We start from the raw sequence: 17,329 nt of genomic DNA, 5'->3' as shown, positions 1-17,329 counted from the left end.
AGTTACTGCAAAATTAGAGGCTTCCTGCACCAGCGTCGCCCCAGACAGCAAGATGCACCGAGTCACTAAGAGCCCTGCTGGCGACCGTGTGCATCCCAAGTCGTAGAAGCGGATGCCACTTCTGATCGCAGCAGACAGATGACGGGAGACTGGAACCTGGCGCGCGTGTAACGCCAAACTGTATATAAAATTTAATTTCATTTCTATTGAACTACAGTTGATTTACAATGTTGTGCCAATCTCTGCGGCACAGCACTGACTCGGTTATACACACACACACACATTTTAATATTCTTTTCACTGCGGTTCCCTGTGCGCTACAGTAAGACCATGTTGCTTATCCAGCCTCTATGTAATAGTCAAGTGGCCTTATGAAGCATCACTACAAACAGAGCTCATGGAGGTGATGGAATTTCAGCTGAGCTATTTCAAATCCTAAAAGAAGATATTGTGAAAGAGCTGCACTCAATATGCCAGCAAATTTGGAGAAGTCACCAGGGGCCACAGGACTGGAAAAGGCCAGTTTTCGTTCCAATCCCAAAGAAAGGCAATGCCAAAGAATGCTCAAACTACTGCACAACTGCACTCATCTCACATGCTAGAAAGTAATGCTCAAAATTCTCCAAACCAGGCTTCAACAGTACATGAACTGAGAACTTCCAGATGGTCAAGCTAGATTTAGAAAAAGCAGAGGAACCAGCGATCAAATTGCCAACATCTGCTCGCAGGAGAAATTTCAGAAAAACATCTACTTCTGCTTCACTGATTACGCTAAAAACTGTGACTATGTGGATCGCAACAAACGGGAAAATTCTTGAAGAGATGGGAATACCAGAACACCTTACCTGCCTCCTGAGAAATCCGTATGCAAGTCAAGAAGCTACAAGTTAGAACCAGACATCGAACAACAGTCTGGTTCCAAATCGGGAAAGGAGTACGTCAAGGCTGTATATTGTCACCCTGCTTATTTAACTTATATGCAGAGTACATCATGCAAAATGCTGGGCTGGATGAAGCACAGGCTGGATTCAAGATTGCCAGGAGAAATATCAATAACCTCAGATATGCAGATGACACCACCCTTATGGCAGAAAACGAAGAGAACTAAACAGCCTCTTGATGAAAGTGAAAGAGAGCGAAAAAGCTGGCTTAAAACTCAACATTCAAAAAACGAAGATCGTGGCATCCAGTCCCATCAGTTCGTGGTAAACAGATGGGGAAAACAATGGAAACTGTGACAGACTTTATTTTCTTGGGCTCCAAAATCACTGCAGATGGTGACTGCAGCCATGAAATTAAGAGATGCTTGCTCCTTGGAAAGAAAAGCTATGACAAACCTGGACAGCGTATTAAAAAGCAGAGACATTACTTTGCCGACAAAGGTCTACATAGTCAAAGCCATGGTTTTTCCAGTAATCACATATGAATGTGAGAGTTGGACCATAAAGAAAGCTGAATGTCGAATTGATGCTTTTGAACTGCGGTGCTGGAGAAGACTCTTGAGAGTCCCTTGGACTGCAAGGAGATCAAAACAGTCCATCCTAAAGAAAATCAGTCCTGAACATTCATTGGAAGGACTGATGCTGAAACTCCAATACTTTGGCCACCTGATGCGAAGAGCTGACTCATTGGAAAAGACCCTGATGCTGAGAAAGACTACAGAAGGAGAAGGGGATGACAGAGGGTGAGATGGTTGGATGGCATCACTGACTCGATGGACATGAGTTTGAGCAAACTCCGGGAGTTGGTGATGGACAGGGAAGCCTGGTTTGCTGCAGTCCATGGGGTGGCAAAGAGTCGGACACAAATGAACAACTGAACTGATGTAATAGTTTACATCAGCTAATCCCAACTCCCAGTAGAAAACTTTTTTGGGTAGGTGAAATTCTACAGCTGGAGAAGTGTCCGAGAGTGGCTGAGTCTTTACTGAACCTGTGGTTCGGGGCTGAGAAGGCAGCCCCTGACGGCCAGCAGCTGCCTGGCCTGCACGCTGAGGCTCTGGGCTGCCTGCAGCCCATCACCACCAGACAAGGCCACCTGGTGGCAGATGGATCAAGATCCAAGCAAGGCCTCTCCGTGATTATGTCCGAACACGGACAAAAACACTGTCCCAAAAAATGACCAGTAGGAGCCAGGGCTGCTTCTTTCCCAATTAAGAGCCCAAGCCCCATTCCATCCTTCCCACCTTAAAGGGAGGAATTACGGAGACCCAACAACAGAATTAGCCCTATTTCCTGACAGCATTCAACACGAAGTGAAGCCCCACTTCCCTGATTTCTCCCCAAACTCACCCACCGCCAGCCAGAGTCTCCTGAGCCACCTCATACTCCTCCTTCAATGTATCAAGGAAACAAACTCAACTTTGACTGCAAACATGCTCCTGGTTTTGACTGGAGGGCGTAAAACTATACTCTGATAACTACCAAAGGATTTTTTTTAAATATTCTTTATTCCTTTGTCAGCCTTCCCACAATGAATATGTATTATGTTGATAACTGATAAAAACAAACCAAAAAAAGTGTCTTTTTTCTGCTGCAACACCTGGTATGTGGGATCTCTAACCAGGGATGAAACCCACATCCCTGCAGTGGAAATGTGGATTCTTAACCGCTGGACCACCAGGGAAGTCCCACAAATGTTAATTTTTAAATGGGCTAAGGGACTAACTGATGGCAACCTGCCATCCATCGGTGATAGTAGAGGCAATGGCAAATTTCCTCGACCTCTGTCCCCTCAGGAGTGGCCTGGGGAACTGGTGTCAGGGCCTGCAGCAGGAAAAGATGATGAATGGCCTCCTGAAGAGTGAAGTGTTTTCTCAAGAAACTGTTCCTGCTCCATCACGCAAAAACATCACAAGCGATTAAGGTTTGAAAAGTGCAAGCTGAGCTCACCTGGGGTCTCGGTGGCCTGATGCCAAACGCAAAAGACAGAGGCCAAGAGGAAGCAGGGCCCTCACCTCCCAGCTTCCTTCTGAAACCAGTCTTGGGATTTCGATTGAAATTCGATCCCTGGTTAGAGATCCCACATGCCAGGTGTTGCAGCAGAAAAAACCAACTTTTGTTTATTTATCAGTTATCAACATAATACATGTTCATTGTGGGAAGGCTGAAAAAGAAAGGAATAAAGAATATTAAAAAAAAATCTTTTGCAGTATCAGAGTCTAGTTTTATGCCCTCCAGCCAAAACCAGTTGGTGACACTAACAGTTATCAGCAACCGCTTTCCCCAGAAAGACACACTGTCCTGGGATGACAGACACAGCTCATGGGGGTAAGGAATTCTGGAAAACTCTGAAGACCTGGAGCAGGGGGTTAAAAAGCTTGTAGTTAGGGGCTTCCGGTTCAAGATGGTGGAGAAGGACTTGCGCTCATCTCCCCCTGCAAGAGCACCAAAATTGCCACTAGGTGTCGAACAACCATCAACAGGAGGAACTGGAACTCACCAAAATAAGAGAGCCGACAAAGAAGCCGCAGCAAAACGGTAGGAGGGGCGCAATCACGAAAAAAATCAAGTCCTACACCCACCGGGTGGGTGACCCACAGACTGGAGATGAGTAATACCAAAGAAGTTCTCGCACTGCTGTGAAGGTTCTGAACCCCAAGTCAGGCTTCTCAGCCTGGGGATCCGACAAAGGGACTGGGAATCCGGCCTTGAAGGCCAGCAGCATTTGATTATAGGACTCCCACAAGACTGGGGGAAACAGACTCCAGTCTCGAAGGGCACAAATGAAATCTTGCCCACACCAAGACCCAGAGGAGAGGAGCAGTGACCCCACAGGAGACTGAACCAGAACTACCTGCTAGTGCTGGAGGGCCTCCTGGAGGTGTGGGTCAGCAGGGGCTCAGCACACGGACGGGGCACCGGCAGCAGCAGTCCAGGAGTCCCCCTTGGCATGAACCCTCTCGGAGTTCACCGCTAACTTGACCACAGAGCCCAGGGCCAAACAACTAGCAGGAAGGGAGTGCAACCCCACCTATCAGCAGCTAATTGGATTAAAGCTTTACTGAGCAAGGCCCAGTCTTCCCCACCTCCAGTCTCTCCCATTAGGAAGCTTACACAAGCTGCAGCCTCCTCTGTCGGAGGGTGGACAGAAGAGACAAGAAGAACCACAGTCCCACAGCAAATAAAACAAAAACCACATTAATCAGCATGAAAAAGCAGTAAGTTATGTCCCAGATGAAGAGACAAGATAAAACCCCAGAAAAACAACTAAGTGGAAACAGGCAATTTTCCAGAAAAAGAATTCAGAATAATGATAGTGAAGATGATTCAGGATCTCAGAAAAAGAATGCAGGCAAAGATTGAGAAGATGCAAGAAATGTTTAACAAAGACCTAGAAGAACAAAAGAACAAAGATGAATACAGTAGAAGGAATCAATGGTGGGAAACTGAGGCAGAAGAACACATAAATGACCTGGAGGACAGAATGGGGGAAATCACAGCCACGGAACAGAATACAGAAAAAAGAAAAGAAATGGAGACAGCTTAAGAGACCTCTGGGACAACATTAAATGCACCAGCATTTGAATTATAGGGGTCCCAGAAGGAGAAGAGAGAGAGAAAGGACCTGAGAAAATATCTGAAGAGATAAGAGCTGAAAACTTCCCAAACATGGGAAAGGACATAGTCAACCAAGTTCAGGAACCATAGAGAATCCTAGGAAGGATAGACCCAAGGAGAAACATATTGAGACACACAGTAATCAAACTGACGAAAATTAAACACAGAGATAAAATACTAAAAGCAACAGGAGAAAAACTACAAATAACATACAAGGGAACTCCCATCAGGCTATCAGCTGATTTCTCAACAGAAACTCTACAAACCAGAAGAGAATGGCATGATGTATTTAAAGTGATGAAAAGGAAGACCCTACAACCGAGAATACTCCACCCAGCAAGACTTTCCTTCAGATTTGATGGAGAAATCAAAAGCTTTCCAGACAAGCAAAAGTTAAAGAGAATTCAGCACCACCAAACCATCTTTACAACAAATGCTAAAGGAACTTCTCTAGGCAGGAAACAAGAGAAGGAAAATACCTATCTACAGAAAATAAACTCAACAATTAAGAAAACAGTAATAGGATCACACATATTGATAATTACCTTATATGTAAATGGATTAAATACACCAACCAAAAGACAAAGACTGGCTGAGGACATGAAAATATGTGCATATGTGCACTCCCACTTACCACATCGCTCTGCTTGGTCCTTCAACTGTAATTATTTTATATTGTTAGGTTAATCACATTCCCCTGTGGCCTGCAACTGTAATGACCTTTTATTTTTTTATCTGGCTACTGATTGTGAAAACCAACAAGCATCTTTCATTATCGTGATTATGTAACTATTACTCACTTAATAGCATTGTATGATTGGTCAACAGAAAAATAATAGTGTTTTATATCACCAAAATTATCATTTAATAGAAAAACCTGTAATCACTTTTTAAAATCCAGATGCATATCAGAATTATCTTGGAATTTTTTGAAAAATACAAAAGGCCAGACATTGCTATTTTTTTTTTCTTTCTGCCAGAGCTCAATATGTTTCTAATGAGCAGCCATGTTTAAAAACTGGACTATAGAAGGATCTTTTACTTTTATCTAGTTTGTTTCACTTTTTCTATTTCATATTCAGCGCTCCCATTTAATTTAGTTTGTGTTCCAATTTCTCCATCTCTTTTTTTAATGTTCTTTCTCAAGCCTTTATCAAGTATAATAAAGCTCTTATATACATATATAAAAATATGTATAACATATATTTTAGAAAACATGAATTTTTGCCTAACTAAAAAATTTATGACATTTTGATCCCACTTGTTTGACTTAGCCTGAATAGAATGTTAAATTTCTAATTAAAAAAAAAATAGATATGCAACAAGCAACAAAGGTTTAGTGTATAGCACAGGCAACTATGGTCAATATCTTATAATAACCTATAAAGGAAAATAATTTCAAAAATAATATATGTGTATATGTATAACTCAATCACATTTCTGTGTACCTGAAACATTGTGTCAACTACACTTCCATAAAATACAAATATTAGAGGAAAAAAGCTTGTATTTATGGATTTTGGGGGGTCTTGGGTGGGATGGGAGTTCATTAAGGAAATCTGCCCCAAAATGTAAATATTTTTTTAAGCACCCTTGTCAGATCAAAATTTACACAAAAATAAATATGTTTTGGGGAAATGATGTAGCATTTTGTAAGGCAGCTAACATGAAACAGGTAAATAAAAGTCATAACGGATAATTTTGTGTACTGTACTTGCTTTGCTTTCCGATACCTTTTTAAAGATAATGTATATACAATAAATGTTTTTTATATCTATTTCGGCCGCATTGGGTCTGAGCTGCAGCATGTGGGGTCTTCGTCGAGGCGCGCAGGCTCTCGAGCCGCGGCACGAAGGCTTCAGAGCTGTAGGGTTCAGTGGCTGCGGCATGGCCTCAGTTGCCTTGAGGCATGTGGGCTCTTCCCGGACCAGGGATCGAACCTGTGTTCCCTACACTGCAAGGCAGGTTCTTAACCACTGGACCATCAGGGAAGTCCCAAAAAAGTGTATTTTAAGTGTCGAGTTGGATGAGTTTTGATCAATGAATGCATCTATGTGTATGTTAGCTGCTCAGTCAGGTCTGACTCTTCGCAACCCCAAGGACTGTAGCCCGCCAGGCTCCTCTGTTTATGTGATTTCCCAGGCAAGAGTACTGGAGTGGGTGGGCATTCCCTTCTCCAGGGGATCTTCCCGACCCAGGGATGGAAGCCTGGTCTCCCTCACTGCAGTTAGATTCTTCACTGTTTGAGCCACCAGGGAAGCCCATATATGTAGCCCCTACTCAAGATAGAGAACATTTCCATCACTCCAGAGAGCCCCTTTCCCGAAGATGCCACTGTTCTAATGTGTATCATCACAAACAACCATTTAAAATCCAAATAGGGACCTCCCTGGTGGCCCAGTGGCTGAGACTTCGTGCTCCCAATACAGGGGTCCCAGGTTCAATCCCTGGTCAGGGAACTAGATCCTGCATGCAGCAACTAAGGACTGGTGTAGCCAAATAAATAAATATTTAAATAAATAAAATCTAAACAGTGCTGGAAGACAGCTATCATTATTTCCCTTTTGTGAATTTGGATACCTTGAGCCCACATTCAGTCACTTCCTGAAGTGCATGGTGACAGAGGCGGCCTGATAACAAAGTGAGAGAAGAACGTGGGCAAGTCCTGCCTGGCCTCAAGCCCACGATTTTATCAATGGTCACACTTGGTACATACAGAGCTATGACACAGAAATTGAGAAAGGGGACCTCACCTCACTCATCTTCAGAAAAGCTCCAAAATAAAGACAGGAAGCCATGTGTGGCTGAGGGCTTGGGTTTGCAAATCAGACCTGAGTTTAAGCCTCTGGCCCTGCAACTGACCAGCTGTGGGAGCCTGAAAGAGCCATTCAAGCCTGTACTTAGCCACTCAGTCGTGTCCGATTCTTTTCCACCCTTCAGGCTGTACCCCGCCAGGCTTCTATATCCGTGGGAATTTTCAGGCAAGAATACAGGAGTGGGTTGTCATTTTCTCCTCCAGGGGATATTTCTGACCCAGGGATCGAACCTGCATCTCTTGGGTCTCCTGCATTACAGGCAGATTCTTTACCTGCTGGGCCATCAAGGAAGGCCGTCTGGAACCTAGTCTGGTCTAGCAAGCGGGACAGGAGCCACGCCTCCCTCCCAGGGCTGTGGTGACAGAAGCCCCAGAGGGTGCTGGGCCCAGCCCCTGGCTCAGAGCAACATGAAGTACCCAAAGCATGATCATCTGAGGATGCGCTCCAAGTCTCAAATTCTCTTCTCTTCGGAGACCATTTCCAGCTCTTCTGACATCTGACTGAATTACTAAGAGGACGAAGGTGGAAAATATCTTGGTCTAGCTTGAGAATTCTGAATAGACAAAGCAAGCCTTGCACCTTTTTGGAGCCCACTTCAATACTAAGAGAGGACCTTGGGAAATACGGTTCTGGCTGTTGTCCATCCCTAAGCCCGAGTCAGATGGAGTGGGGACACAAAGCAGTAGACAAGGAGGCTCTCACAGTCAAACTTCTCTTCAGAGGACTCCCCAGCCATCCCTGCTGGGGTCCTGCTTTGTTTCAAAGGCTTGAGTTCATTATCAATGAGGTTGGGGAAGTGAGGCGGGAGAGCGCAAAACTGGCTACAAGAAACACGGGTAATCAATACTTGACATACTAGTTACCAATTTTATTCAATCAAAAGTTTACTCTAATTCTATCAGTAAGTCTAGCTTTCTCTTTCCCAACTCCTCTGAGCACACTGTTGCTGATTCTCAATGGTGGCTCTCCACTTACCAAAAAAAAAAAACGAGAAAAAAATACTGATGCCTGGGCTCAACCCAGGGAAATTCTGATGTAACTGGTCTGGGGATGTGGCCGGGAAATAGAAATTTAAAATTCCAACTCCCTGGGTGATTCTAGTGTGCAGCCAAGATTGCAACCCACAGTTCTAAAAGATCTGTGTCACCCCCGGGTCAAGCAGGCTACATTTAACTTCCTGGTCTTGCAGAAGCTGCCCCTCCTCTGGCTCCATGGGCCCTATGAATTCTGGACCACACATAAAAACAAGCCAAATCAGAAACAAAAGCAGGCCTCTGCTTCACAGCTTCAGGCCACACACAGAGAGGAAATAACTGTACACTAGCTTAAAAAAAATAAAAATCAGCTGTGGGGGAAAGCCCTTGACTTGAAGAGAGATCCAGGCAAGTAAGTACAATAGGAAAAAGATACTGAATCCCTCAACCTCCAAAGTGTTCTCTACATCTCTCTGCACAACTATCTTCCTTGTTGTGTGTTGGAGGAGACGTGTATGTGGAAGGTTTGGACAAGAGTTCAGCAAACTTGGACTGCAGTTCTGTGTGACGCTTAGACACACCAAGTCTCAGTTTGCTAACTTTTTTTTTAAACTATGGGTTCTACCTGGGAGGATCTGATAAGGGCATTTATTGATTTATTCGGCTGAGCCGGGTCTTAGCTGTGATACGTAGGATCTTCGACCATTGTGGCATACAGGATCTCTAGTTGCGGCATGTGGGATCTAGTTCCCGAGACCAGGGATCAAACCCAGGCCTCATGCATTGGGAGCACGGAGTCTTAGCCAATGGATCACCAGGGAAGTCTCTCAGTTTCCTTACTCGTAACATGAAGTTAAAGTCAAAATCTTCAGAATAATCCTCAAGGAATAAATGTTTAAAAAAAAAAAAAAAGAGTGTCCTTTCCCTTCTGCTCCTCAAGCTATCCTTAAGACCAGAGGGTCCTAGCCCTGGCAGTACTGGAATCACCTGGATGCTCTTAGATGTGCTGAGAGTTGGCTTCAGCCCAAAACAATTAATCAAATTGTGGAAAGGTGTGAAAACTCAGAAACTAGTGTTTACAAAGCTCTTCAGGTGATTCTAATGTGCTGCCACAAAGCTCAGGTGTTCCTTTAACTAACTAGATCTAAGGGTTCATTGCCTTGAGGCTAATATAAAACTTCCCAACTCTAGGCACTTCTGCAATTCAAAAAAGTCTGTTCCATTTCAAATCAACTAAATCCAACCAGCCACAAAACTGTAGCATTATCAGGTATCCAAAACCTACAGGACAGCCACTGCTACTTCCAAGTGTTCTGTCAAATTACTTGCTCTTCCTGTGTTGAGCACACAGACCATTGTTCTATTTCTTTCAACAGTCTAGTGAGAAAAACGTCATCATTAATCCCATTTTCAAAGGGAAAATGAAAGTATCAGAACTATTAGGGTCCTCTGACTCCCACTCTCAGGCTCTTCTCATAACAGCCCAAATCAAGAAATCATGACTTTAATCGTTTGCAGGGCTTGCTGGGCCTTACCCCCAGATTAACTCAGTAATCTGGTAGGGTTTGAAAACTTGGCCATTTCTAACAAGTTCCCAGGTGATGCTGCGGGTCTGGGGACCACAGTTTGAGAACCACTGCTTCAATGCCGCCTTTCCCTTAGGGTGGAACTTACTTGGCACAGAAATGGAGTAGTTCAAAGTCAGATACAGGTAGAGTCATGTCTTCTTCCATATTGGCCTTGGGACTGGTGTTCCCTAAGACTGCACTTTTCAGGGAAGAGACTCCGGGCAAACAAGTAAAAAAAAAAAAGGGTTTGGGCTGAACTTTGGTCATTCCCACTCAGGGACAAAGCCAAACAGCAAAACCCTGAAGGATTCCAAGCACAGAGAAACATTCCCACAGATATGTGATAGAGGGTGAGACATCCCGAGCTCCTTAGGTGTGGCCACCCCGGTCTCGACGGAAGTTGACTAGATACGTACCCGGGCACCAGTTAAGGTGCTGAACTCCGTGGAGAAAGTACCCTGACCTCAGGCCCCTGGCATCCCTCCGCGGAGTTCCCAGCATCTAATCCACGCCCTCCCACATGCTTCTCGTTTCTTTTCTCCACGCCACTGGCCCGAATACTCAGACGCACCTTGCCCACCTCCCCGAAAGCCAGCGACTCTAGCACAACTTCCAAAAACCCCAAACGCCCCGCTCCAAGCAATCTCTCTTAGCTCTCTCGTCACCTACACATCCACCTTCACAATCCTTCCTATTTTCCACCCCAAAAGTCCATTTTCAATGACATCTCTTTGTTCTCTTTGCAATCACCAATTCTCATTTCTAACCAGCACTCAAGTCTGGTGGTCCGGCTCACCACTACCACCCACCCCCCACAACTTACTCAAGTACATATCTACTCCCCAAGCCCCAATACCCTTTCCCGCGTCCCCAAGAGCCAGGGATAAGCCCCCCACCCCACAACAGAGGCACAATTCTCCGCCCAGAGCCCTTCCCCCACCCCCAACCTCGCCCCCCATCCAACCTCCCAACCTCCTCTCCCCTATCGCGACAGTCCATCGTCGCACCCCTTCTCGGTCCCTGCCCTCTCTATTCTGCCTCTGTCCGGCTCTCTCAAGCGGCTCTGCAGCCCCTAGTCCGCGGGCAACGCCCTCCTTACCATGAAAAGCCGGAGGAAGCCGGAGTCTCCAAACCCGGACTGAAAGAGACAGGAAACACCCAGCTCGCGTGAGCCGCGGGCGGAGGCGGGGCCGGGGCGGGAACTTCCGCTGTCTGCACCTCTCTTCCGCCCCGCAGAGGACACCTTCCTAAAGGGTCCGTCGTACTACTACTAGATAGAGACCGCTTTTCTTCCAAGCTCCCTAGTTAGAATGGGTTGTGTCTCTTCTCGGCTGGGTCAGACGTTTATCCCTCTCCTGAATGCTCCGCTTTTGCAGCTCCCATAAATGACAAGATGCAGGGAGGTTTTCCCATCCGGACGAATAAGCTCTTCGGCAGTGTCGTTTCCGGAACTGGTTGTTGTTTTCCGACGGAACTCTCAGAGTGAACACCCCGGGGCAAGATGGCGGTCGGGCCTCGGCCGCTGCCCCGGGTCTGGCAGAACTCGGGGGTATTGGGCTGAAGCGGTGGTAACTGCGGCCTCGATCCCGAGCGCCGGGGCCTCGAGCGGATAAAGGTCTACGGCCTGTGGGTAGCGAGTGGGAACAGGGTTGTGGGTTCTCCGGGTGGTGGGATCGGGGTCTGGGAGGGAGTTAGCCCTAGGGCCGGGTCCCTGCTTCGCCTGGTCGGGGTTGCAGGTGCTGGGGGCTGGCTTTTGGGCTCCAGGGGACGTTTCTCCGTGGCCTTTTTATTTCCGGAGCTACTGAGATAAAAAGAGGCAATAGGCCTTTATAAACAGACTTGTGCTGGATGAAAAAAAATTGTTATTGTGGTTGTTGATGCCGAGAACAGACGCCGGGCCTCAGAAGTCATCCGTACCGGAGTTCCAACCGATTCTCGATAACCTTGAGTGAATTCCCTCCCTTCTCTGTGCCTCAGTTTCCAACTCCGTAAAATGGAGTAACTAGCTCCTGTCAAATGGAGGAGCTCGTGTGACTCAAGTTTTAGTACTATGCCTGACGGCTCTCAATAAAAACAGCTGAAGTAAATGATAACAGTAAAGAAAAAGCTGGTAGTAATCTGACTCTCTCTTGGCCCCACGGGCAGTCTAGCATTCTTGACTTTGCCTTCTGTGAATGGGGGCGTCCCTGGTTCTTCTCTGTTTCACTTGAAATAAGTAATTGTTGTGGAGTTGGAGATGAGTTCAAAATCAGGAGCCTTGTGAACTCGGACAAGTCATGTCCCTCTCTGAATATCGTTTTCTCTGTGGGAAGGTGGTAGCATGCACCTATATAGGCTGCAACCTTCAATAAATGATAGCTTTTATCATTAATAATCTAAGTCCTATTGCTTATTCTTAAGAAAATTAGGCTATTGAGACCTGACAGAGCTGTTGAAAAATCAGAGGTGATTAAATATCTGTATAGTATTTGACCCATGGTCCACGCTTAACCAATGGTGATGGTCATTCAACCTGGCTGCCCAGCTGTTCCCACCATGAGTGGAGAATTCTTTGGGGCTCAGACAGCAGTTGGTATTTATGGTGCTTCACCTTTGGATGACACTCTCTGGACTGTCAGGCTCTTTCATAGTTCTCCATGACGCTGACCTCATCCAGAAAAGACTGAATCTCTTATGGAACTGTAGAAGTAGGGTCCGAACTCTATTAAAACCTTAGCTCTGTCCCTTACTAGTGGTCTAACCTGGGCTACGTGTGTGTATGACGCTGACCTCATCCAGAAAAGACTGAATCTCTTATGGAACTGTAGAAGTAGGGTCCGAACTCTATTAAAACCTTAGCTCTGTCCCTTACTAGTGGTCTAACCTGGGCTACGTGTGTGTATGTCAGTTGCTCAGTCGTGTCCGACACTTTGTGACCCCGTGGACTGTAGCCCACCAGACTCCTCTGTCCATGGAATTCTGCAGGCAAGAATACTGGAATGGATAGCCATTTCCTTCTCAGGGGATCTTTCTGACCCAGGGATCAAACCCGGGTCTCCTGCGTTGCAGGCAGATTCTTTACCATCTGAGCTCCAGGAAAATCCCAAACTTCAATTTACAGAAAAGGAAATTGAGGCGTACAGAGGATAAGGAACTTGGCCAAATGAGAAAGAATCAGAACTGAAAAAACCAAAGGCTGCTTTGATCCAGGTCTTTCTCTGCTATACACAGCCTTTTCTTTGATCATCCAGGGCATTTAGCAGAGTAAGTACCTCACAAATACTTCTGATGTGTTTTTATTTGATTGATGAACTGTAATAGATATTATGCAGCTAGAAGAAGTGAAGAAGAAAGGATTTGAAAAACTGCAAAGTATAGACCATTAAGTGGTGTAAACAAACCAGCATACAGTGTTGCCAAGGGGTTGATGAGCTCAAGAAGGAACCCCCTGGGAGACGTGAAGTTTTGAGATAGCCTTACAGGTGCTTAGTCACAGTTTACATGCAACCTCCCGTTTTTCTGTCGGGAAAAGCTCTCTCTTCTTCTTCTCCCTCCCCATCTTTCCCCTGCCCCCTGAGAGAGGTTGTCTCCATGTTAAGGAAAGAGTATACCATTGTGCTCATGGCTTGGGCAGGTTTGTTTGCAGCTCTGAGAGGCTTGAAGCTGTCACCCAGTCTAAACAGGGCCCAAGCCCAAGGGTTCATAGCCCAGGTGACAGGACTGGTGATAGAAAAAACTCTTTTAACAGGTGACCATTCTTTCCTATCCACAGACCCAGAGTGCCTGTACAGATAAGGGCCTCTAGTAAAGAGTTTTTAAAAGGCAGATCTGTGTGTATAAAAATAATACGTCAGACTTATTGACTGTGCGCCCTGTCAGCCACTTCGACGGGTGCTTGATGTCATCATCTCAGTCCTTATGATCAGCCTCTAAGCTGATTAACAGACAAGACAGGACAGCTCAGAGCTGTATCCCCACAGTACACGGCACAGCTACGGCTCGCTCCTGCTCTGCGTGACTCCAAAACACTCATGCCTCTCACAGTGCCATGTTGCCCGACCACATGCCTTCTGTGGAGAATTCAAGAAAACAGACCAGTTAGGGAAGCAAAGTGTCGCACAGTCCCACTACCTCAAAGCAACCATTCTTCTTTAATTGAAATATAATTGATGTATAATACATGTAAGTTACAGGGGTGCAGTATATGGTGACTCAGTTTTTCAAGGTTGTCCTCCATTTGTAGTTGTAACATATTGGCTACATTCCCCCATGTTGTACAGAATATCCCTGCAGCTTGTTTTGTTTTCTGTTATTGCACTGGGTCTTTGTTGCTGCATGTGGGCTTTCTCTAGTTGGGGCGAGTGACGGCTACTCTCTAGTGGCGTGCGGGCTTCTCATTGCCGTGGGTTCTCTTGTTGCAGAGCTCAGGTTCTAGAATGCAGGCTCAGTAGTTGGGGAACACGGGCTTAGTTGTCCTTCGGCATGTGGCATCTTCCCAGACCAGGGGTTGAACCCCTGTCCCCTGCATTGCGAGGCTGATTCTTAACCACCAGACCACCAGGAAAGCTCCTGCAGCTTATTTCATACCTTCCAGTTCGTACCTCTTAGTGCCTTACCCTACAGTACCCTTTTCTCCTTCCCTGGCCCCACTGGCAACCACTTGTTTTTATAACTGTGAGCTTCTTTTTTGTTATATTCACTGGTTAAAACAAGCATTCCTGTTTTTTCCCAGTTTTGTATCTACCTGTGCACAGGACTTTTTCTTGATGTAATTGGGGTCATAGGGAAGAATCTTTTGTATTCTATTACAAGTTAATCCCTAAAGGGATGTTGCATATAAGCCTAAATTATACTCAGTGGCCCCTCTTTGGGAACTCTGCCTCCCAGCTAATGAGCCTTAAGCTAAAATACCTTTGTTTAGCTCACAGGAAATATCCTGACCAGGCCCACCCATGAATGACTTCAGGGAGGAAGACATGAACACATCCCCTCTGGAGGCTGACCGGAACCAAGAAATGTTTGACTTTATTGCCTCCCTTTTTAGTATAAAAGAAGCCTGAATTCTAACTCAGGCAAGATGGTTCTTTGGGACATGAGTCCACCATCATCTCGGTTTGCTGTCTTCTCAAATAGTCGCTGTTCCCCGCCCCAGCAGTGGTCTCTTGACTTATTGGACTGTTGTGTGACAAGCAGTGTGAGCCTGAATTCAATGAGGGTATTGGTTCACAGCCAGCCCCTTTTTAATTTCTTAAGCATAAACATTTTTCCAGTTTGCTAAAAATGCCAAACATAATTTACAATGGCTTTTAAACATTCCATTCCCTGTGTTATTCTTTCTTGGTTGCCATCATAAAGCCTACAGCTCTAATTCAGCAACTTCTTTGGGCTTATTCTCAACCTGCTTCCTTTAAACTGAGGACTGCGGAGATAACATGTGCCATTTAGATCTGATATTAATTAATTAAAGAGGACACGGGTGGGGTTTTTTTGGTTTTTTTTAAACCAGAGGCCCTGTTTTTATTTATTTTTTTTTTTCAGTGAAGAAGATAAGACGATGCCCTGCCTATAAAACTCAATCCGAAATCTGGATTTTTTTTTTCTTTTGCCAGAAAAGACAAGCTCCTCTGAGAAGCCGCCCTCAGCCGTGAGTCCTGAGTAAGATCACTAATGATTACCTGACATTTCTGCGTCACCAGCAGGTCCTCAGGTGAGAAGACTCTTTGTATTGCCTGTCTTCTCACACTCCCTCCTGGGATCAGGTGAAAGTTCAAGATTGAATTACAGGTACTTAGTCACAGTCTGCATGCAACCTCCTGTCTTAATATTGGTTAGAGGTTCCCCCTACTGCTCCCTGTGCACCCTCCACACACACACTCCAGGAGGGACTGTCTCCATGTTTGTCTTGAGAATTACTGATGAGAAACTGGCATGTTGGCAAAGCTTTGTTTACCAGCTGTGGATCAGCGTTGAACAGGGGTCACACAGGTCACTCGGGGAGGAGCCTCACGTGACCCTTTTTATCCTGAATGTTTTCACGTGGGCATGGCTTTGGGTGAGGTAACCTGGTAAAAAGATGGTTTTCTAGAAGTCTGAATTTCTGAATAATTCATTTCAGTGCCTGTGTCAGCTAGGCTGATTATTTTGCATAAAAGGACAAAGTTTTCAAGCATGTAAAGCCATTATCTCAGTGTGAGAGGCTCCATGGACCAGTACTGTGTGCTCTAGGCTGATAGCCACAACCATCCCTTTGGGAAAAGACAGTTACTGGTGATTTAGATGACACTATAATGGCTGACTGAGAGCCTCTGTCCAAGAATGCCAGTCTGTGGATGGGGGCATCTCTGCTCTAACATCTTCATCAGCCCTTGGCCAAATGGGAATAGTAAGGACAGCAGAATAAGTTGTCCTTAGAACCAAACACATTCAATTTAATGGGTTGTCTCACATTCTGGAATCATGTACCTTTGGCTTTTTTTATGTTTAATTGGCCCTTAAAAAAAATGAAAGGCTTCTTTTGTGCTGGGCACAAAGTAGGTATCAGTACATATTTGTTGAGTGAATGAATGAATAAAATGATGGTAACAGTAAATAATTATGTTTAATGTTTTGCCCTCCAGTCTTTACTCGGCAAAATAAAAGCTGACTGTTCAGTGAAATATCCAGGGACCTTTGACTTAGAGGATGCCTGGTTTGAATTAGAGCTTTATAGATGGAATCGATTCATGCTTTGTTTATTCATTAAATGATTACTGTGCCTGAACCCTATGCCAGGCGCTGTGTTCCTTCTCTTAAGAAAATGTAATTATTTAGTATAGGAGAAAGCGTCGCTGGTCTGGGGAGTTGCATGAAAGGAGCTGATAGGAAGTTGGGACTCGTGCCAGGAGAGCTATTAGCCCTTGGGGAGGGTGCCAGGGCTTTCTGCCCTTTGCTCCTAAGCCCCTTTCCGTGAGTGTTTTTCGTATTGTGACTGACATCAGCCACTGGCTGTTTTCCTTGCAGGGTTTGTGCAAGTTTGCAAAATGTTCACCGTTTCTCAGACCTCGAGAGCTTGGTTCATCGACAGAGCCCGTCAGGCTCGAGAGGAAAGGCTGGTGCAGAAGGAACGAGAACGGGCGGCTGTGGAGATTCAGGCCCACATACGGAGCTTTCTCTGTCGGCGTCGGCTGCAAAGAGAAATCAGGTGGGGGGCGGGAATCCTCAGCACGTTTTTTGTTTTTAGTGTTTTCTGCAGCTTAAAAAAGTGTATTCGTTTTGGCTGTGCCGGCCTTTGTTGCTGCGCGCCAGCTTTTCTCCCGTTGTGGCGAGTGGGAGCCGCCCTCCAGTTGTGATGAGACGGCCTCTTCTGGTGGTGGCTTCTCCTGTTGCAGAGGACGGGCTGTCGGGCACACAGGCTTCAGTGGTGCGGCTTGCAGCCTCCAGAGTGTGGGCTCAGT

General features: G+C 45.7%; 2 protein-coding genes across 17 annotated transcripts in view; one reads left to right on the top strand and one right to left on the bottom strand.

Annotated features, from left to right (window-relative positions):
* KCTD10 (potassium channel tetramerization domain containing 10) overlaps window positions 1-11,155 on the bottom strand; it is a 42,397-nt gene extending 31,242 nt beyond the window's left edge. For 2 of the 6 annotated variants that reach the window (XM_055550707.1, XM_055550708.1), the window contains exon 1: window positions 11,017-11,148. In XM_055550707.1, coding sequence (XP_055406682.1) covers window positions 11,017-11,019 — 3 coding nt within the window. In that variant the 5' untranslated portion in view covers window positions 11,020-11,148. Of the gene's footprint in view, window positions 1-2,891; window positions 3,106-10,023; window positions 10,133-10,333; window positions 10,783-11,016 lie in introns of those variants that run through there. The other 4 variants (XM_055550712.1, XM_055550711.1, XM_055550709.1 and 1 more) reach the window with 4 other exon arrangements.
* The window catches only part of UBE3B (ubiquitin protein ligase E3B), a 47,211-nt gene continuing 40,911 nt past the window's right edge, over window positions 11,030-17,329 (top strand). For 3 of the 11 annotated variants that reach the window (XM_055550696.1, XM_055550705.1, XM_055550706.1), the window contains exons 1-3: window positions 11,178-11,543; window positions 15,506-15,603; window positions 16,896-17,076. In XM_055550696.1, the coding sequence (XP_055406671.1) occupies window positions 16,916-17,076 (161 nt within the window). In that variant the 5' untranslated portion in view covers window positions 11,178-11,543; window positions 15,506-15,603; window positions 16,896-16,915. The other 8 variants (XM_055550702.1, XM_055550698.1, XM_055550700.1 and 5 more) reach the window with 8 other exon arrangements.

Source organism: Bubalus kerabau, chromosome 16 (assembly GCF_029407905.1).
Source record: "Bubalus kerabau isolate K-KA32 ecotype Philippines breed swamp buffalo chromosome 16, PCC_UOA_SB_1v2, whole genome shotgun sequence".
NCBI classification, from domain to species: Eukaryota; Metazoa; Chordata; class Mammalia; order Artiodactyla; family Bovidae; genus Bubalus; species Bubalus kerabau.
Note: the sequence above shows the minus strand (reverse complement) of the source record. Positions and strands in the feature narration are given on the sequence as shown.